Below are 22,732 nucleotides of genomic sequence, written 5' to 3' on the forward strand. Positions count from 1 at the left end.
TCTGCCCACTGCTTTACTAAAATACTTCATGAAAAACAGTGGGTTTTAAAAATTTGTTACTTTGACATTTATCAAATTTGGAAGACCATTATGGAAGAAAATTGCTTTCTTGTTAAGTGGTTCTTAGTTTGTAAGTAAATTATGGCATAATCCTAAGATTAAGATAACTCTTAGGAGACTAAGGAAGAAGAAACTTCCTCTTCATATTTATAATTGAGTTTGACTTCTGAAACACTTTATCTTTAATATTCATTGTTTATTACTTGCCCGAATTTATGAATTGATTTGAAATAACTTATGAGAATTGTATATATTTGATTTAGATAATTTGTTATTTTTTTAAAGAATTTTTTAAAAGAATATGAAATATAGATAAAGAGAAAGCGGTGATTTACAAAGATTGTTCACTATTTTTTTTCACTTTTCTATTCAATATTTTATTTTTTTCATTTTATTATTATTATTATCATAAAATGATAAATGATATTTTTTAAATAATTAATAGTTTAAGAAATAATTTATTTTAGAAGGATATAGACAGTGTCTACTACGGGAAGATATTTGAATAACTTGTCCACGAAATAATGCGATTTTGTTCGGACCAAACGCGGCTAATTTGGAGACTGGTGTAAGTGATAAAGAAAAAAATAGTCAAAAATAAAAAATAAAAATAAAGAATGTCGTAACTTTCAAAACATAAAAGTAAACATTTACATCAATTTTAACTCATAATCAATTATATTGAAAATATTGATTATATCAGTAATTTTTATTATAATTTTTGTATTTATTATAATTTATATAATATTATTAAATTAAATTAAAAAATAAAGACAATTTCTTTTTCAATCACTTCACAGTTGTATATCAATAACACTTATTACTCAAATACTAAACTTATATTTCACTTAATTTTGTTTTGTAAATAAAGGAATAGAACTAAATAAGGATAAAAAATCAAAAGCAGAGAAAAAAAAAAAAAGAGGAGCATTAAACAATCTGATATTAGGAATGGAGAGTCCTGGTGGTTCCTAGTTTTAAAAACAAAGAATGCCCAAAAAGCAGATTTTAAAACAAAACAGGTCAGTTCTCAAATTCAACACTCATTAATAATGAAATGAAGAAATTTTCAAATAAAATAATAAAATAAAATATTATTATAAAGGTAAAATAAATAAAAAACAATGAATACCAAAAACGATTACGAGAAGGATAATCATTATATATAGATATATATATATAATCAATTATGTTATATAATATAATTAATTAGTATATTATATAATTATACTAAAATAAATTTATATAAGAATAAAAATATCAACAATAATAAAATAAATTTATATAGTGGTAATAAAAATAAATCTCTGTAATAATATTATAATAAAAAAATATACAATACTATTATAAATAATAATAAATTATAATAATAATAATTGTAAGGACCGAGAAAAATAGTCTTAGAGTAGAAATGGTACAATTAAAATGACACGTGAATATTTTATTATTAAAGTGAAAAAGCTATATAAATAGAAAATTAGTTATTCAGGTTTCATTTTAAAAAAATCACCATCTCTCTCTAGAAGTTTCCTTTTCCTTTTCTCTCCCTTCTCTCTAAGATTCTGACCTCCTCGCTCATCTGTTTGACGATCGGAGTCCACCATTAGACTCCTGGCAGCGAGATCTACAAGACTGCCCGATCAAAATCTTTCATAGGTTTGACGATCGGAGTCTGCCATTGGACTCCTGGCAGTGAACTCTACGAGATTGCCCGATCAGAATCTTAGATAGAGTTAGATTATCCTTAATATTAAGATTTTGGTGGTTGGAGCTCTTAGTGAGCATCTGCTCAAGTCCAGGTAAGGGAAGCTAGTCTTATTCTTTTCATTAAAACCCTAGGTTAGAAGATTCTGGATGTGGGGGTGACGTGGTCACCAATTCCAATTGTTTTTGCTTGCAGGATTGTCTCTTTTTGAAGAGTAAAGTAATATATTGACTAAAATAGTTGACTTTGAATATTTTATATTGATTTTAAGGTGAATAAGTTGTTGAATGTGTTTGTGATTGAGAATTGAAAGTGTTTGAATAATAATATAAATGAGTTGAACTTGTTTTAGAATATTTTGTTGAATTACTTAATGAGATGTTTGATGAGAAGTGGTTGTTTGATTTTAAATGATGATTGATTTACACAGCATATATTTGGAATTAATTATGTATATAAGTAAAGTTTGAGATATATTTGGATTGTTTTAAATATGATGTGATTGAGTGGTGCATTGATATGTTAAATGATGTATGTAATGAGGTTAAAGTGTGATCAAGACATAGTATTTTCAGGAAAGGAAATACCGTGTTGAGATTGTTATTAGGGTGTATTGATTTGTGAGTGTCCTGTGAATGAGACGATCCTGACTCTACTGATATAGTGGAATCAGATAGATGATGAGATATTGAGATAATTATGTGCATGACTGTGTGGGCTTCACAGCTGTAGTATGACAGGTGCAGGTCTCTGGATGCTAATTTCAATACACGAGTCTTCCGGAAGTAGAGTCGAGTGTCTGAGTATGTGAGTCAGTAGAAATCTAATAGGAGTAATGTGGATGATGAACGTGATAGACACTTGATGGTTATGTGAAATGTTTGAGAAATTGTATGAGAATTTATGAATGTTGTGTATCAATTTGAAATTTAAATTATATAGAAAATTTTGTTATAGCTAGCTTACCCTGTTATTCGTTTTGTGTTTGTTTCTTTATTTGTGATGATCGTGTGGTACACGGGAGCAGACGAGATTGCAGGAGGTAATAGAGCTCCTAAGTGAGCAACTGGAGGATGTGAAAATTTTAATTTGAATGCTCTGTTTGTTTTTAAAACTTTTGGTGTATATATTAAAATCCCTATGAAGAGATATATTTTTTTTAGATACAATTAAGAGATAGTTATATATATTCATATGTTAAGTAGATAGTGTTTATTTTACTTTATTATATATGGATAAAAAATTAGGGATGTTACAATAATTAAATTAATTAAATTTTTATTTTATTGTATCGTATTATTGTATATTTTAAGTATGTGTTTAAATGTGACATTAGTTTAACTTATATATATATATGTATATATAGATATATATTTAATAGTATTTAAGGGTTGGGTTTTTGTACTAATTTTGTACTAATTTTGACTTATTTTTATTAAATTTTATAATTATTTGTATTCAATTTTTTTTCATCATATTGTATTGTACTTTTACGTGTTTAATATTATTTAAGTGTTGAATTTCTATACCAATTTTAGTTTATTTTATTAAATTTTAGAATTACGTTTATTCAAAATTTATTAAATTTTATAAGAAATAATATTCAATAATTTTGCATCTATATAACGTCATATATTTCTTTTTTTTCACGAAAATAATAATTTTAAATAAATAACAAATCCATATTTCATTTTAAATTATTTTTTAGTCACAAAAGTAAAATTATAATTACAATTTCATCAATTAAATTTTTTTTTTTTGTGAAATCAAACTTATCACATCATCTTCTTCAATTCAAATCCACCTTGAAAGAATCACAACCTAAATTATAAGTATTTTTCAAAACTGATTAGTAACATTTTAAATGTTTTTTACCACAAACTTTCTGCTAAAAACTGCTTTATTTGATTTGGAAATAAATAAATCAAACATTTTTATTTATATTTTAATAAAGCGTGTTGCCACTTGTCATACAAGTTTATAAGATTTTTTTCTAAGCTAAAAGTATATTTTAACAAAACTTACAGTAATTTAAAATTTGTCTTTTTTTAAACAAGAAGATTAAAAAGGAAAGCCTAGATACTCGAAGACCAAGTTCTTGATAAAAACAATTTGGTTAGTTTGAGTTTTTTTAAGTGTTTTCTTGATAAAAATAAGCATATTCCTCATTTCCTTTATGTGTTTGACTAGTTTGGTTATTTTAAAAACAAAAATTTTATACTTATTTAAGAAAAATCTTGGATAAGTTTGGTTAAACGTAATAAGTATTTTAAAAATGAATTTAAAAAAAAACACTCATTTAAGAAATAAATATGATTTTTAGTTAATAAAAGACCGAAAAAAATTTATTTTCAAAAATACATAAAAAAAACTGAGAAAAAAATCACTCATTAGACAAGTAATTATTTTTAAGAAATATTTTTAAAAACACTTATATTAACTTTTCACCAAAATAATCGAGGCTCAAGTGAAACGGTTAATGTATTGTGTAAATATTAAAAACCCGCCAAACCATAAACAACAAGTAACGTAAAGAAGCCAAAGTGTTGAAAGAAAAAACTATTCAGAGCAGAAATGAAAAGGAACAAGAAAAGTAAAGAAATGTTTGTTGTTGTTGTTGGTACTGTCACTCCTTTGCTTGTCAAAGATGGAATTTGGAAGTGAGGAAGATGAAACTGTGCCAACACCTGCTGTCAGTGTTGTGTTTGGTGGGAAGTTGTTGTTCCATATACATGCTCATTCTTATTCCATAAGGTATGTTTTCAATGCATAGTTGAGTTTTCGTCTTTCGCTTGGATTTCACTCATTCATCTACTACTTTCTCAGCTGCATATCTCCATCACCTACTTCTTCGCTTCACTTGGAAACATACCAGAAAGCTCCATTCTTTTGTTTAATCCCCCTATTGCCCCACCAAACTTGAATTCTAATGGATTGGTGGTTCGGTTTTGGAATCCATAAGAGTCAGCAAGACACCATAAGCATAGGCTTTTTCATGCCTCTCAGAGTTCTTTCTTCTTGTTTTAGTGACCATTTATCTCTGTATGGGAAAAAGAGAGGGAGGAGGCCTATGTGAATAGTTAAAGTCATAAACTTTGGCTACTGTAAATTAAGCTGATAGGTAGTGGTGTAATGGGGAAACAAGGGTCTCATAAAAGTCTGCGTCCTGAGTTTCAGGGTTGGCATTCCAAAACTTTGTTGCTTCAAGGGCTCAAAAGTGATTATTCAAAATGCAATTCTTGTAGGGGGCTCTATGTAGGGAAAAAACACATCAGGGCCATTGTTGTCATGTTTGGATTGTTGGGTTGCCTTTTCCTTCTTGACTCTCTTATCATCTCCTTTTTTGAGTTTACCAATCTTCAACCTGCTACAGCCCCAAATAACTCGACTGTGTTTCAGGTACAACTACAGAATCTCTTGCTCCTTCAACTCACATGTGCAAATAATTTCAGAGATTATCTATGTGTGTTCATATTTATTCTTGAGTAAAAAGTGTTTCAAGTTTCTCAATTTTCAATAAGAATTAGTCTTAGCCTCAGTATTTTAGAAGCATAATTTTAATCTTAGCATGTTTATAACTAGTGAATTTTTCCCTTTTTTTGTGATATATTAGGACGAAGAACTTTTCTTTTCAGAACTAATACTAATTTTGACCAAAAATTGAAAGACATAGAACACATTTTACCGTTTTTTCTATTAATAATACTGATGGAGGGTGGAGCTTTTAAACATGAATTTGTATTTATCTTCATTATAGCAAAGTCTATGGTCGTTTTCTCGGTAAGATTGTTTCCTGTATCTATTACATCTAACGTAATCTGATGTCAACCGTGTCTGAACAACTTTCTTCTGAAAATTAGAAATATTAACTTCATGTGGTTCAAAGTTTTCAACCGAGTTTTCTGCGAGTGATCCAAAGTTTCTGCTAGTGTAAAGTGGAAACAATTTTTCTACAGTTTAAATGTGATGTTTCTGAATACTTGAACCCAAACTATCTTAAGCTAGGGGTGCACGTCTCAAGTCTGTAAAATTCAAGTTACCTTGTACTTTACTTAAAATTTATGTGATATTTTGCTAATTGGCATATATAACCAACGTATGTTTAAATGAAAAGGGTAGAGATTCCTACAGCTACAGCAAACAATCGCCAGTATATATGTATGAACGACTTCTAAACTTGGCTTCCAGTGCTCTTGCAGAGGTTAGAATCAAACTTACAGATTGATGTGCATGCGTTTAGATACTTTTTTTCAGTATGTTAGATAGTTTATTTCTGTTTTTTGTTACCACAGAAGGAGTTCAAGCAAGAGCCATCAAATTTATGGGTGGAACCATTTCGGAAGGCATCTTCTTGGAAACCTTGTGCAGAAACAAAAGTTCAATCCAATTCGGGTTTGTGAATTTTTCTTATCCATTGGTTGGTGTTATAAAACCTGCACAAAACTTTTACGACGAGTATTTATTCTTATACTTTTATATCCGCAACTTGAAGTTTAAAGTGCACTTAGTATCAGAAAATTATTTGCCTGGTATACTGCTCTGTAACTAATTTATAATCTATGACAGGGAAGCCTGTGCAAAGTAATGGTTACATCTTAGTCAGTGCAAATGGTGGTCTAAATCAACAACGAGTTGCTGTAAGTACAGGCTGTTAATCCATATCTTTTCCGACATTCTCGTAACTAGACGCATACAAGCACCACTAATTCTATGATCGTGGAATAGAAAAGTGATGGATCTTAAGCAATGAAATTAAGTATTGTACAGACATAACGATGCACCATTTTATCTAATGGTTATCAACTATCAAGAATGTAGTTAATCACTAGACTTGTGATCAAATATGATCTTTTATCCTTTCTTCTTGACATGCTTTTGGTATATCCAATAATGGAAGTAATGAGACTACTGTAGTGATTACAGGTTTGCAATGCTGTGGCTGTGGCATCTCTGCTTAATGCAACTTTGGTCATTCCAGAATTTCTTTACAGTAACGTATGGAAGGATCCAAGGTACGATGTGTTTGGCACTAAAGTAAAAACTGAACTTTCACTTGTACAGGTTTTGCTTTCTCCATTTTATATAGTAAAAGCTTTCATCTGTCTGTTCACTCCTGTTGATCTGAATGTGAATGATGAAATAATAATACATAAGCAATTGCGTAATGTGATTTAGTAGTTCAATGGTTTCCTCAATTATCAAAATCTCAATTTGCAGTACGATTTGGCGTCATACACCTTCTTTTACAGTATGCGATTTCAATTGAATGACTCAACAGTTTATGTAATATTTAATAAAAAATTGCAGCCAGTTTGGTGACATATACCAGGAGGAGTATTTCATGAATACCTTGAAGGATGATATCATTATTGAGAAGGAACTTCCACCTCATATGAAATCTCTGGATGTAGAAGCGATTGGTAGCCAGGTTTGTAATCTTTCATCTGATGTACTTTGAGAAGACAGACTGTACTCGTTATAACAACAACTTCAATAAACACCTTTCCTTTTAGATTACAGACGCAGATCTTCCCAAGGAAGCCACACCTGCTGACTATATCAAAGTTGTGCTTCCTATTCTTTTGAGAAATGGAGTTGTTCACTTCCTGGGATATGGAAATCGACTAGGTTTTGATCCATTGCCTTCTGATATTCAGGTCATACAATTTTACCTTGGTTGTCTAGTTTTAAATAGGTTACTACTTTGTTGGAATTTTGCCTTTATCTACAATACTGGTTTGCCAAAAGTTCTGCCACTGGTTTACCTTATGCAATTTAACCAAATATATGTATCCCTTTTGTTACTATCAAATGTCTAGTCATCGATCATGGAAACACTGATGCTAAATTCTTTTGGATAGTTGGTCCAAAACATTTTAAGATTGCCCACTAGACCACTGCTGCTTGTGCATTGACATTGTCTTTTCACACATGTACTTTTTAATAGAAGCTTCAAATTCCAACAGAGAAACAATATATACTTCTGTTCTTTGCTTTACCACCTAATGAGTAAGATTTGCTATATGTTTTCTATGATCTGATTAATTATTTCTACTTATTTTACAAATCATTTTCCATCAACCTCTATCATTTGAAGAGATATTCTCATTTTCATTATGTAGCAATCAGATCTGGACACTTGAATAACTAAGTGTTATTTGCATCAGATCTGCACTCGTTTCGTATTTTTTTAAGGTTCAAGGTATTTCACTTTCGTTTAGAATGCATTTTAATATGTTTGCAACAATGGCATTTGCAGAGGTTAAGATGCAAATGCAATTTCCATGCTTTGAAGTTCGTGCCAAAAATTCAACAACTTGGCTCGATACTGATTCAAAGGATTAGGAAATATGGTGCTAGACGAAGCATGTTAGACACTCAATTGCTGGGAAAGTTCATCCACAACAACAAATATCATGAAGCTAAAAGGGGCTCAGCAAAATATCTAGCTTTGCACTTGAGATTTGAAATAGACATGGTGGCCTATTCCTTATGCGATTTTGGAGGCGGGGAAGAAGAGAGAAAGGAACTTCAAGCCTACAGAGAAAGACATTTCCCTCTGTTTCTTGAACGCTTGAAGAAGAATTCAACGTATGCATGTTTCTACCATATGCTTTGCTACATAATGTTTAGAATGGTAAATCCTCGGGGTTAATTTGTTTGATGCACTTGCTATTGATGTTTATAGCTCTATTTCTCCAACGAATTTGAGAAAATTGGGAAGATGTCCGTTGACACCAGAAGAAGCAGCACTTGTTCTAGCAGGTCTTGGTTTCAAACCCGAAACTTACGTATACTTGGCTGGTTCCCACATTTATGGGGGAAACTCAAGAATGGAACCCTTCACTAGTCTCTATCCTAATGTGATCACAAAGGAAAACCTGCTTACAGACAGTGAACTAGCACCTTTCAGGAATTTTTCTTCTCAGGTAATTTGGTATCACTCTATTACCTATGACAATGATCGTCTCAATCTACCATTTTTTTTTAATTTCCACTAAGATCTTCACTGTTCACTATTCAGTATTCACTGTTGTTCTTGACAATATATGGAAGATTTTAATGAACTTTGAAGATACCCAAGTACATTTCAAGGTTCAGATTCACATAAGCATTCCACTTAGGAGGGAAAGTTTATTCGCAACAATTTCTATCTGGGATAATATTCTCAAAACTGTTAATGTCGACTAAATATTTTGACAATACTAAATAATTATAGTAACTAATGAATTAACTTGATGTGAATGCAGTTGGCGGCTTTGGATTTCATTGCATGTGCAAGTGCTGATGTATTTGCTATGACTGACTCTGGTAGCCAACTTTCATCATTGGTATCTGGATTCAGAACCTACTATGGTGGCGATCATGCTCCTACATTGCGGCCAAACAAGACAAGGCTAGCTGCAATTTTGAGGGAGAACAACACCATAAAATGGAGCAGGTTTGAAGTCAGAGTAAAGAAGATGATTCTGGAAGGTCAGAAGGCTGGCATTAGGAGTTATGGCCGAAGCATTTATAGAAACCCCAAGTGCCATGAGTGCATGTGCAAACACCATTAGCTACTAGCTACTCCTTACCTCAACACTTGTTCATAAAAAACACTTTCCTTTTTCTTTAGCCATTGATTCTTTTCCCGATGTATAATATCTTATTCTCGATCCTATACATACAAAATAAATTGGTTTCTTTTTCAAAGAATATACTCTATTAGCATTATTGTAATAATGTGTTCAAAAGAACATATCAAGTTCGAAAAATTGTAATAAACAAAATAAGATCCAAGTTCATTTCAAATGCATAGAATAAGAAAATAAAAAATAAAAAGATAAAAATAATAATGAAGTGATTGAAATCGAACACATGATAATTATGGAGCTTGTGCATGCGATAGAAAAAGAATCCTAACTTTTGTGGAGAAAAGCATTATTCATATAGATGGAGTACCTGGGTAGCAGAAACACTTCTGCCACAAGATATGAGCAAAAACTGAAAATCATCACGCAAGGCCAATTAGACAAAATTTCACAAAAAAAGGGAGCAGGCCAAACAGACATCTTCAAAAAGTAGAGAAAAAAAAAACATGACTTCTCTTAATTGGAAGTTATTCAAAATTCTTAGTTTTTAGTTTGTTTATCTTTCGAAGCTGATATCTTATTTAAAGGTGAACTTTAAATTTAACTCAATCTTATCAAACCAATCTTATAAACCTATAAGATGAGGTTTGCACTCATTTATATATAATGAAATATTTTCATCTTTAGTCTATGTGGGATCTCCAACATTTATGATAATAATATTAACAATAATAATAATAATAATAATAATAATATTAATAATACTAATAATATTAATATTTTTAAATGAGTCTAATTTAAAAAATGAGTTTGAGATGGCTACAAATTTCAAAGCTTGGGTTTGGTTTTTACTTAGTTTATGATTTGAATATTTTCTTTCTCTTTAAATAAAATTTGGTAATTAATTAGTATTTATAAACCTGTGAATATTTTTTATAAATAATTTATTAGAATAAAAAATATTGTATTTTTTTTTCTCAAAAAAACCTTAAATAATATTTTAAAAATGGGAGGAAATAAGATTTATATTCGTAAATATCACTTTAGATTGAAGATGAAATCTTTGATAATGAAAGCTTCAGAGAAATGTTAAGGTCGTTCATTTAAAACAAGACTATTGGAAATTAAATTAACATTAGGTAATGTGTGTATAAAAGATGTTAATAAACAAAATTATATTTCTTGGGTTTATATAATAAATTAAACTGCAATTATTTAAGTGATACATATATTATGAGGTCAAAATTGATACACCTTGCAATCAGCATCAATGGCTATAGGAAGTGGATATGAATCATATGATTCCTTCAATCTGATAACTACGTTCTCTCAGAGAGAACAGAGGAAAACATGAGATACATTACTAGTAAATTATTTATAAACTGAAAACATTTTACATTTGAAATACAAAAATTAATGTTTAGTATTTTTATATTTATCATTTGTAATTCTTTAAGGCTTGTAGCCTTGTGATTCTTAAGTGAAGAGTTTTAAGAAAAAAATATTTGGGAAAGAGTATTTAACCCTCTTAAATTTTATTCTTTTATAAATAGGTTCTATAAACTTTAATTTTATTCTAATTAATACTTCTCAAACTTTAATTTTATTCTAATTATCCTTAAAATTTATTACTTTTATAAAGAGATAATTAAAATTTTAAATTTTAGTATAATTAATCCTTAAAACTTTTTATTTTTTTTAACATTTTCGAGCTAACTGAATTATATTACATTTACATGTTAAAAATACATTATTTTTTCCTTTCTTTCTAGAAGTTTATTTAGCGCGAATCAACCTTTGAAAATGCATTAGAATATGTTGTTTAGTTCAGTAAATTAATTAAAAATTTATACTTACACTACATAGTCAATTCAAAATTTCTATCGTTATTTGATTCACGCAATTATTTAATATAAAAATAATATAGTATTCATTAAAATTAATAACTATGCAGTGTAAGTATAACATTTTTATTGTAAATTAATTAAAAATGTCATTAACATGAATTCAAATAAAAATCTACATAATTTTTTACGTATACTATATAATGATTTAAAAACATTAAAACGTAATAAAATTTAGATTTTTTAAAAAAAATATCTTTTAGTTTTTAATGTTATTTTCTTTATTTAAAAATATATAACCAATTATCAGTAATTAATGTGATAAAAAAATATAACTGCTTTTATTGTATAATTATAATATTATAAAATTAATAAACTACAATATTTTATATATAGTTTTTATAATTTCAATATAAATTTAATAATCATTTATTTATTTTAATTATATTTTTTATCGTAAAAGAAAATGTACAAATAAACGTGTATATGCCTATGTTTCCAGTATAGTATATATATAATGTACACATTCTTATCTCTTCTCTGGAACCAACTTTAGGAGAGTGCAGTCACTGAGTTTTTCATTTGCTCAAGGTCAAAAGTAAACTGTGTCCCATGAATAACTTTCAGAAAAATACTCAAGTGTCCAAAATGGCTGAATTTGTAGCATATTTGGAAACAGATTTGGATATAAAGCAAAAGTTAAAAGAGCTCAAAAGCTGAAGCATTCTACTTTAGTCTGTATATCTATCTGTCTTTATATATATATATAGCCTGAAATAAATTTAGAAACAATAGTATTGAATTTGTTTTAGCCAAAAATAATCTCATTTGTGATTTCCGTTTCTTTTGTGTTTATAAGAAGTGATGTTAGAATATTTAACTAAAAGGTTTTCAATTGCTTTAAAATTATTATTTGAATTATATAAACAATAACACTTCAAGAATTATCATCCAACAATACTACAGATGAATTTAGGGACACGGAAATCTAGCGGGCTGACCAACTTTAAAGAAGCTGAAACTGAAAGTAAAGTGGAAAGTGATGTGCAAAATGTTAGTAATTATTTTGTGATGCAGATGGAAATTTTGAGAGTTCATTCTTCCATGTCACGTCAGGGAAAGAATTACAACAATATCAGAATAATGTTTGTGCTAATTATTTATTAGTAAAACACAAGGTCACAAGGTTCCATAGTCAAAATAGTTTGACATAAACTACCCAATCGATTGCTAAATATATCTATCATCACTATATATAATCCAAATGCAAACACCTGAAATGATTAAATATAAGATTTTGAAATTCCTTTTATGTGGAGGAACTATTCTTTTCTCATGCTACGTTCACAAGTCTGTCTGAATCATGGTAATTAACAACAAAGTAGACGGAACTTTTGAAAGACACTCAGAAATAAAAAAGCGTACAATGTTGACAATAAAGACTGTGAGCTTACCTAATGAGATGAGAAAGAATGAATAAAGGCATGGTGCTCCACACATGCTCCCTTTGTTTCAATAAAACAAACACGTTACCTGCAGCAAGTGGCCTCACTGTTTGTTTGGGAGGATGTTCTCTCCTAAAACTAAGAGAAATAAATTAAGAGTAGAATAAAGTAAAAGCAAACATAAATAAAAGGGATAAAGAATAAAAATGATGGAAGTCCCTCTTAGAAGAGACAATTAATAAGTGGGATTCTCTGCCCTATGCAGTATGGGATATGTATCTATGCATGCTCACCACAAAAACACACACTCCCCTTCTCTTCCTAGCTTCCCCATCTACCTCCACTTCTTTTCTCTACCTTTTTCACTTTTCCCTTTTTCTTTTTCTTCCTCAACTTTTTCGTATATACATTGCAATCATAACCATAAACATATATTTCTTTCAATTCAATTTCCAAAAACAACAATTACATGCTCCAAAACTCCATTGCCAGCTGGCATGCAACCACGAGGATTTCAGTTCCTCATCAAGGTTTAGCGTGGAAAATGGAAAACCGATTCGTTTGGGCGAGTCAACTCAGTCGACTCCGTGACTCGGGTGAATGTCTTTCAGCAGGCCCAATACCTGCTGCATGGTGGGCCTCTTCCCGGGTGACTCCGCCGTACACAAATACGCCACTCGGAGGCTCTCCACCATTTCATTCTCCGAGTCGCCTCCGCCGCTGAGTTTGAGCCTCTCATCCAACGCCCTCAGCGCGTGTCCCTCCCTCACTGCCTTCCTCACCCAAACCACCGTCTCCGCCGTGCCGCCCCTCCCCGTCAGAAGCTCCATCAGCACCACACCGAAGCAGTAAACATCCGTCTCTGTCGAGCAATTCGCCGCGGCGGCGGCGCTCTCCCTTCCGAATTTCCGGAACCCGAAATCCGCGATTCGCGGCTCGAAGTCGTCGCCGATAAGGACGTTCGAGGTGACGAGATGGCCGTGCACGACGGGCCTGGAGCCCGCGTGGTGCAGAAACGCCAAGCCACGCGCCACGCCCACCGCAATACGGTGGCGTAAGGGCCAGGCCATCTTTTCCGGGGGCGAGGCTCGAGAAACGGCGCCGTTTTGAACAATCTCCCACGTGTCACCACTCCAATCCTCGACGTTAGTCTCCCCCGCTGGTAGCTCCTGCAACCACCTACCCAAATCTCCGTTGGACATAAATTCGTACAACACCAGCTTCTCCCTCCCTGATAAGAATAGAAATAATATTTCAAATTTTGAAATTGTAAACTGCATGCATGAATTTCCACACGTAATGATAGCGAGTGGTAGAATTAGGTGAAAATGGTTACAGAATAGGTTAACTTAACGAGTGCGACGTTACAAAAAATTAAAACCCGTGAAGGCATTTAATGCTAGTAGGTTAAGTCAAAGGACAGTGGTGTGCGCAGTTATAAATCAGAATTTTGGAAGTGTATCAAAAAAAAAAAAAAAAGATTTGCCTGATTCATGAAAGTAGGGTAGCTACCTGCAATACAGTAACCAGAGAGGGGCAAGAGATTGGGGTGTTTCAGTTGGGAAAGGTCAACGAAGAGAGCGACAGCGTCATCATGATGGACGTCTCTGGCGTTTTCGATGACTTTGATTGCCACGTGGATGTCTCCTGTTAAGACAGCGCGGTACACGGGCCCACACCTTCCCTCAGCAAGGAGAGAGTCTTTGCCAAAGTGTGACGTGGCAGCTATTAGGTCCACGAAGGTGAGGTTCATGAGAGGCTTCTCGAACATCACCACGGGTGCGGAAGAGGGTTCTTTCAGGTCAGCCACCCATGATGTCCCTGACTCTGTCTCGAACGCGAACGGTCCCGACTTTTCCATCTTCATGCTCACTGGGACCGGCTTCGAGATCGCCCACTTGTTCCTTTTCGCCCATTGCCTCTTCCTTCTGCAACGCCACACCACGCACATGCACAATCCGACAACCACCAGTGTCGAGCCACACGACAAGCCTGCAATCATTCTTCTCGGTTTCTGTTTTGACTTTTGTTTTTCTCTCCGCCTCTTCTTCTCCGCCTGAATGTGGTGGGACTGCTCGTGTGGTGGATTTGAAATTGAAGCTGATGTTGAGGTTGCACCTAGCTTTGGCGTTTTGGATGCGGTGTAGCTGAAGTTGTGGCCAGCGTGAATGAACGCCGACTTCCCGAACTTTCTGAATCTGTCTAATGCGGCGGATGCTTTGAAGTTGTTGTGGGAGATGTTCAAGAATTTTATGGTGTTCAGGGGAGGGAAATCCGAGGGGAAGCTACCATTCAAAGAGTTGTTTGAAAGGTCCAAGAAGGAGAGTGAGGTTAGGGAAGAAATGGGTTTTACGCTGCCTTTAATGTTGCAGTTGGAGAGATTAAGTTGGTGTAGATTGGTGAGGTTTTGGAAGCCCAAAGGTAAATTTCTAAGGTTGTTGTGCGAAAGGTCTAGGCTTTTAAGGTTTGAAAAACCAGAGAGGTGAAGCTGGTTGGTGAACCTGTTGAATGAGAGATTGAGATTTTTCAGCGATGAAAAGGAACCGTTTTGAGAAGTGGGGTTAATGCTCCCTCCGAACCTGTTCTGGGAAAGGTTCACTACCAATAAGGTTGAACTTGTCCACAACCAGTTTGGTACCTGTCCTTGCAGGAAATTCCCGGACAGATCTAGAACCTCCAACTTGGACATGTTCCTCAGATACTTCCACGAAATGCTTCCACTTAGATTCTTGAACGAAAGATTGAGTCCTTTGATAACATCAGCATTTGAACAATTAGAAGCACTCTGGAACCAGGAAGAGTTGAATCCAGACACAGATTGAAACGCCTTTGACACCAGCTCCTGGTCTTCATTTTTGCATGAATAATATTTAGAATCCACGAGCGCAACTAGTAAAAGGAGAATGAAGAACGTGGGAAGGGGCTTCATTTTCTTAGCTCCACCGTCTGAATGTGGTGTCCTTATTATACCCTGATGGTTGGTATGAAAGAAAGAAAAAGAGGAGAGAAAGAGAGACCAAGGGTGGGCTATAGTTGTTGGCTAAGTGGGACAGTTGGTGGTTATAGTGGTAGTGAAGTGGGAGCAACGGCGTCAAGTGTTTTTGACGGAGGAGTTAACGGGCACGTGAGCGTGGTTATTTGTGGATGGTGAAAAACTATTAATGGAAGATGTACTATATGTGTTGACTGTTGAAGAGGTTTGAGATCACCGCATGCCAGTCAATGTCACTTTTTGTTTTACTTTCAAATGTTTTCTTCTGTCACATAATTTCCCACGGTGAATCTGTGAAACCATGCTGCCATGGAGACTAATCAGTGTGCTGTAATAAAGTGGGGGGTTCAGGCAGAGGAAGAAACACTGAGGCTGTGATATATAAAAGAAAAATGTTTCACCCATTTAACAACTCTGTTTATTTAATTAAAATACAAAATATTAATAGAAGTAGTTGTCAGATATTAGTATTAACTTTGAAGGGTATATCTCTTAAAAAATATAACAGCCCTTAATTCAAATAGATTTGAAGGTGACTGAAAGGGATAGGGTCTCAGATCTTTAATTTGTGATTCAGAAGGTTAGAAAGATCAGCTGAGAAGATGATGATGTAATGCTAAACATGTTCCCATGGCCATGCAATAAATTATCCAATTTCAGACCACACAGTTGACAACACCTAACACTGCCAGGTTCTGGCCCCTCACTTGAGACTTCACCTCTCTTGTGTGCATATATACTTTAAATTTAATACAGTATAATTTTCTTAAATTAGTTTCATTTATTATTAAATAATACTTTAAACAGACAAAAGAAAATCTTAAATTTAGTTTCTAAATTTCAAAGTTATTTTTAACATATTAATGTCTCTTGTCATTGACAATGATGGGAAAAACATGAAGGGAAAGTTGTTATACTACATACCTTAATAGAATAACAGATAGTTTAGGTGGATAAAGAAGATAAGGATAATCCATGATTAAAGTTGTAGTAAATTAGTAATTAGTAGTAGACATAGCGAGTCTTCAGAAGGATATTACGGTCGTAGTATGCTTGCTTCTGCTGCCTAACATACCATTCAATTTTGTTTGATATATAGCAGTTGTTTACTTGGCCAATGCAATAGCAAATTGACCACTCAGAATTAGCAAAAGTTGCAGAGTGAGTCCAGACTTTAAGGAATGGGATAGAACCCCTTTTGGGGTTAAAAATAAGTTGTTCTGATGGCAGAGGCAGAAGAAATTTAGTTCGATCGTATTGATTCTATTTATGTTTTTGACAACCATTCCTACTTCAGCAGGTGCCCAATAATCAACAAGAGCCAAGTCTTGAATCCTGAGGGTCAAGATGTGGTTTCCTTTCTGCTAAGAATTAAATTATTGCAGCCACAATTAAGTTCCTGCAGCAAACAATTCCCCATAAATAAAAAGGTTATGTTGTAGCCAACAAGCAGTTAGTGGCTCCTGGATTAGTCATGGGTGAAGAAGATACAATAACCATAAGAGAGCAATTATTGTTTGATTGCACTGTTACAGTCATGAGTGAGTGCTTCATGTACCTTTTGACTAAGCTAGTTTTGCTGGTTTAAACCATGCCTAATCAATTGATTGTCATAGCTATAAGACAAAAACAAATAGAAACCCAATTGATTGCTATGACTGAGTAAATGGTACAAAATAGGATTGGCAAATTTGGGGAAGAACCAAGCACAGTTTGAAACATTACTCTCCGTCATCTAATTAATTACTTTAACAAAAACAAACCACATGCAAATTACTAAGCCCTTGTCACATCGGTCAACAAGGTTGTTTTTTATGCCCTTTTGATTGATAGAAATTACCTCCACGATTTATTTGCGCATGTTATATGCAGAAAGAAGTATGTCTTCGAGTAAGAGAAAAGCAAAAGGCACCAACCAGAAATTAATTCCCAGTTCCTACCCTATCTATTGAAGGAAAACATAAACAAAAACAACAATTTGACCTAAGTATGTTTGACTATTAGGGTGAGTAACATTTTGGGAGATGTATTCTGCTCAATTAATTGTGATAGTCAATTTTCAATATAGAAAATCAAATATGTACAAAATAGAAAAAGAAGAAAAAAAAAAAACCACTGGTAAAGTTATCTTCAGCAAAGAAAAAGACAAAGGCTAAATTAGTTTTTTAGGACCACCTTGTAGACAAACTAATTCAAATTTTTAAATTTCTAAAACTCCTTGGCGTTCGAAACCAAACCCTCAGTTGGAAAGAGCAACAGCAAAATTAGGCATATTTCAAGAGTTCATACCAATTTTGTACAGAATATGAAGAAGGGAATTGAAAAGAAACATAATACAGATTATATATAATAAAATGAATAGATAGAAAGCATGAAGTTCAGAAAATGACAAGATCCACTTGTGAAACTTGGACAAACCAAAAGAGGATATGCATTAGCTAAAGCAGTTCAAAATTGCATTGTAGTGGATTTGGAAGTTGGCAACGAGCTTGCTCCACAAATTCCAGATGCTAGTGGTTATCTTACCTGCTCTGGCACGTGGCTTTTGGCTTTTCTCTATTACCATTATATATGTGTATCTATATTTATATGTGCAGATTTATTTTATGTTAATAAACTGTGGTTGAAACTGTTATGATGAACAAGTTAAGTGGATGGTATCAACTAATACACAACCATCCAAATCAGAATTTCAAGAGAATGACAACTCAGACTTAGAATATAATATTAAGATCAGAGAGTGAGATTGGGCTCATTATAAATTAGTATTACATTTAAATAATTTAACTTTTCATTTTATCTTTTTCTCTTTTTTTTTTTCACTCAGGCACCTCTTCTCTCTCACTTCTCCTTGTGAATCCAAATATCTATTGGAATTGAAGCTTTCATAAAGTTTCACTTAATATGTGCAATTTTCTTATTTATTTACAATGATTAATTATCAACTTTCAGTTTTTATGAAAAGGTGTATATATTTTTTAAATTTAAACCAGTCATTTTATTTAGATAAGTTTATGTAGTTTTTTTATAAATTTAAATGATTTTATTTTTCAATTTAAATTACTGTATTGTTTTTTTACATTTTTACTATGTATAATTTTCATATATTAGTATACAATTAAATATTAGCTACTTCAATTTATAATATTATTTTTAGTGTAAAGTGCGTAAAAAAGTAGACATCATATATTAAAAATAGTATAATATAAAATTTAAGTAAATAATAATCGGTAAAAATAAGTTACATTATTAATTGAAATTAACTAAATTAGTGTGTAACTTAAAAATTATAAATTTTTAAAATAAATTATTTTAACATACTTATCATTTTTTTAATTAATCAAATTAGTTTATAAACTAATTAAATAATTAATAATTTATTTCCTTATAATAAATTACAAAAAAATATCAATAAATTGTAATAACCTTTCATTGTGTGTGAAGAAGAATCTAAATAAAGGTGGGTGGACGAGTTGGCTATCCCACCATTTTCATCATGACTGCGTTGACTTACATTTTTACACAGAGTGAAAAATAATATAAATTTAAAAATCTCAAAATATATATATTTTTATTTTAGAAGTTGATATTTGTTAATGGTGGGTGAAAATTAACATTACATATTAATATATCACAAACCAAATAGTTGATAAAATATGTAAATAGTTCAAATAAGACAACAAGAGTGAAGTAAAAAAATTATCATCTATCAACAATTAACATTACTAAATACCTGTAATTAACTAAATATTATAATTTTTTATAAAATAAACTAATTGTTAAATTATTTTTTACTTAGAAAATCTACAGACTGACCCAATGACCTGGAAACCATCCCACCCCATGTTACATAGGTAGTGCTAAAAAGGTAAATATTTTAAATAGGTATGTTTTTATAAGGTTGACCATGATCTACATATTAAATACTAATTTTTTTATTTCTTGTGCATTCTAAATATTTTAAATTTTAATATTTTATCTAAACATACCCTTCTTAATTAAATTCGTACTTATTTAAAACCTAATCGGCTTATTTAATTTCGTTTTCTTAACTTTTTTAAAGTTTAAATACCTTTTTAATTTTATTATTTATTTATTTACTTACTTTGTTTCACTGTTAAAAAAGGGTTAATAAAATTCTTGAATTTTTAAAATGACAACTTTCAATCCAATGAAAGAAATTGATTGAACTTTGAAAGAGTCAGAGTGGGTAGTTTTTAATTTCTTTATACACATTATGAATTGAAAACATTATGGGCATAATGTAGGGTTTCTACAATTAGTCATAGCTTGCAGGAGATTAGATTAGCTTACCCTATATCATAATTAAGGTGATATAAACTAAGGTGACATAATTAATGAGTGTGAAAGGTTGAGAATAAATTTTCACATGTTCTTCTATTATTTTCATTTCACACTATTATTAGTGTTATTGATATAAACTAACTATCTAATATATAAAATTTTATAATAAAATTTAATTTTTTTATCATAATACTTTACATTTTCCACGTAGCAAAAATTGTCTATATACACTCTTGTTTCTAGTAATAGTAATTATTTTCAACCATATTACATAAATATTATGGATAAAAAAACACTAATACTTTCAACAAATACTGAAAAGACAAATACATAGGACGAGTGAATGAGCTTGGAATAACAAGTTTGCTAAGTTTTGTAACGGTTTATTAGTTTCCAACAGTTTTTCTAACTCCTACCAAACAAATTTTAAATTTTCTTGGTCTGTGACAGTCAATTATATATTTTTTGTTTTTTTGGGTCCAGTCGATTGTTGGTCTTTATAAAGAGCCCATAGTAGTTTCCAAACTAAAGGTGTATGGGTATTTCTTCCTGGACCCCTACTTTTTTCTTCCTGCACCCCTATATTCTTTGAAATACCAAAATTATCCTTGATAATTTTGAATGATTCTAGAATAAGAGTTCCATAAACAAAAAGGTGTTTCTAGAATAGGAGTTCTGTAAGCAAAAGGGTATTTATGGAATAAGAAATCCTGAAGACAAAAAACTATTTCAAAATATTATTTTTGGAACACATTTTTCTAATTTCTGAAATGGTAAATCCGGAATTCATAAAATGTATTTTGGAATATATGTTCTGGAAATATCTTCCTGAAAGAATAATCTGAAATTCATTTTAAAAGGGTTAAAATGTTATTTTCCGAGAATGATGGGGTGCAGGGAGAAACACCCAAGGTGCATGGTCTTTTCCTTAATGGTCCACACGTAATGAAGTTGTGCATTATTGCACTCAAATTTTTATTTCCTACCAATTGTTTCATTTCAGTCTTCCTTGAAAAACAAAATACACATAATATTTCTCTTTTTCAAAGCATAATTAAATACATTATTTCTTATTTAAATAAATTCAATCTTAAAAAAACCTTTTGTGACCTTTTTTCTAATTACTAGTTACCTTCATTAAAAAATTTAAAATTAAAGACCATTTTTAACTCTTACCAGTTGGAGCATTTTTCATAATCTCATAAAAGATAACAACTTTGCTAGTATATATACACATTTTTTTAGCGTTTATGCCATTTTTATGTAATAAAACACAACAGCAGGTAGCTTAATTTCAATTGTTTGAACAAACAAAGTGCAAAACTGATATAAATATTTTTCTGAGGAAGTATCACGATTCTATTAATTGAAGCATGTGGTTTCTGAGTCGGCTTCTCCAATTCCTTCACTCTGTTCTACGTCATTTTTTAAAGCTGACTTTGATGTGTAAACATGATGTTGCTAAAAGTAAAGCTAAACAGTACATGAAAATAAATATGCATTCGAAACCGACAATAACATGAATATCAGCTAAAAAATTGGAGGCAAAATCAACTACTTAACTAACTTCAAACTTCATTCATTATATTATAGCCTTGCCCGTTGCGTGTCACAATCATTAACCACCCACACACAGTTGACTTTTCAACTCCTGCTTTTTCTTAAGATAATTTCTGAAATTCAAATGCTCCTTCGCAATTTCATTCTAAAAAAAATCCAATAAATTAAAACAAAAAATGTTTACAAACGATAATGGTATGAAATTTGTTTATTGTAGCCGACCAATTACAAATCTGAAAAGGAAAGAGAAGTTATGGTGCATTAAATATATATACAGAAGCTTAAATGAGAGGAAGCATATTGTAAATTGTTGCGTGAAGAAATAGTATGATTCTAAAAAGGTTCTTATCCTTCGACCATGCTACGTGACAACCTATTAGTTTCTTGCAAGCTTTGTTGTTTGAGTTCTGAGTCTACCACCCACAATACATAAATAACAACGAAACCCACAACATGGCATGTAACCAAACTCAGATGTCACGTGTGCTTCTTAAATGATTATAATTACTTTATAATATTTTATATTCTATTATTCTAATTATTATCCATGTCTTTTTAATAATATAGATACACGTGTTGGTCAACTAGAGGAGAGGTGCCTGCAAACATGTGTGAGTGCCACTAAAAAGGAAATACCCATTAGCTTGGAAGACCACAACAACACATGTTTCGCTGCTAAAAGTCCAATAAATCTTTATTCTTCCAAATAATAAAAAAAAATCTTAAATCTCATCTTAATTCAGAGACCAAACTCACAAATTAAGAAAAACCAATTTAATCAACAATTGTTGGTGTGAATGGTTACGTATCTCTTAACCAAGTTTCTAATAATATTTTAACTTTTCTCAACAAAAAAATTAAAAAAAAAGAGACAGATTTAATCAGTTCTATGAATTTTTAAATATATAATTACATTGAATTAAAAACAAGTCCTTTATAATTATCTACTGAATTTTAGAAATGACCAGATGAATTAATTCAACTCACGTATTTACATAACTGAAAAATATGTTAAATTTGATTTAACCCACCTTTTTATTAGATAGAAAATTCAATTCATTTTAAGATGGATGAGTTATTTTATCAAATAAATAGAATAATTTACATTATAAATGTTAAATAAAAATTTAGTGATTTAGTAAAAAAATAAATATTAATTTAGTGATTCATCCAATCCAATCCATCTAGTCACTAACCTGTAAATTGGTAGATATATTGATTGAATTATTCCATAAATTTGTAGGTTT

At 31.5% G+C, this 22,732-nt stretch overlaps 2 protein-coding genes across 2 annotated transcripts; one reads left to right on the forward strand and one right to left on the reverse strand.

The window, feature by feature from the left end:
- Positions 1-4,566: 4,566 nt before the first annotated feature.
- On the forward strand, positions 4,567-9,464 carry LOC137832477 (O-fucosyltransferase 8). The gene is made up of 10 exons (XM_068640666.1): positions 4,567-5,164; positions 5,880-5,966; positions 6,058-6,157; positions 6,332-6,402; positions 6,689-6,777; positions 7,073-7,193; positions 7,279-7,422; positions 8,025-8,356; positions 8,454-8,694; positions 9,016-9,464. Exons 1-10 carry the CDS (start codon positions 4,898-4,900, stop codon positions 9,322-9,324), a joined length of 1,761 nt encoding a protein of 586 aa, XP_068496767.1. The 5' UTR covers positions 4,567-4,897; the 3' UTR covers positions 9,325-9,464.
- Positions 9,465-12,835: 3,371 nt separating this feature from the next.
- Positions 12,836-16,021, reverse strand: LOC137832479 (calmodulin-binding receptor kinase CaMRLK-like). The gene is made up of 2 exons (XM_068640669.1): positions 14,141-16,021; positions 12,836-13,859 (listed from the first exon to the last, which is right to left on the reverse strand). The coding sequence occupies exons 1-2, from the start codon at positions 15,555-15,557 to the stop codon at positions 13,204-13,206; spliced, it is 2,073 nt and encodes a 690-aa protein (XP_068496770.1). The 5' UTR covers positions 15,558-16,021; the 3' UTR covers positions 12,836-13,203.
- Between the last annotated feature and the right edge of the window lie 6,711 nt (positions 16,022-22,732).

This window comes from Phaseolus vulgaris, chromosome 6 (genome assembly GCF_000499845.2).
Source record: "Phaseolus vulgaris cultivar G19833 chromosome 6, P. vulgaris v2.0, whole genome shotgun sequence".
Lineage (NCBI taxonomy): Eukaryota > Viridiplantae > Streptophyta > Magnoliopsida > Fabales > Fabaceae > Phaseolus > Phaseolus vulgaris.

Excerpts from the sequence above, each read along its gene's own strand:
- LOC137832477 (XM_068640666.1), top strand. The coding sequence starts at position 4,898 with ATGGGGAAACAAGGGTCTCATAAAAGTCTGCGTCCTGAGTTTCAGGGT. Across the intron at positions 6,403-6,688 it reads TAAATCAACAACGAGTTGCT|GTTTGCAATGCTGTGGCTGT; the intron begins GTAAGTACAGGC and ends TAGTGATTACAG. Across the intron at positions 7,194-7,278 it reads TAGAAGCGATTGGTAGCCAG|ATTACAGACGCAGATCTTCC; the intron begins GTTTGTAATCTT and ends CTTTCCTTTTAG.
- LOC137832479 (XM_068640669.1), bottom strand. The coding sequence starts at position 15,557 with ATGAAGCCCCTTCCCACGTTCTTCATTCTCCTTTTACTAGTTGCGCTC. Across the intron at positions 13,860-14,140 it reads CTCTGGTTACTGTATTGCAG|GGAGGGAGAAGCTGGTGTTG; the intron begins GTAGCTACCCTA and ends TATTCTTATCAG.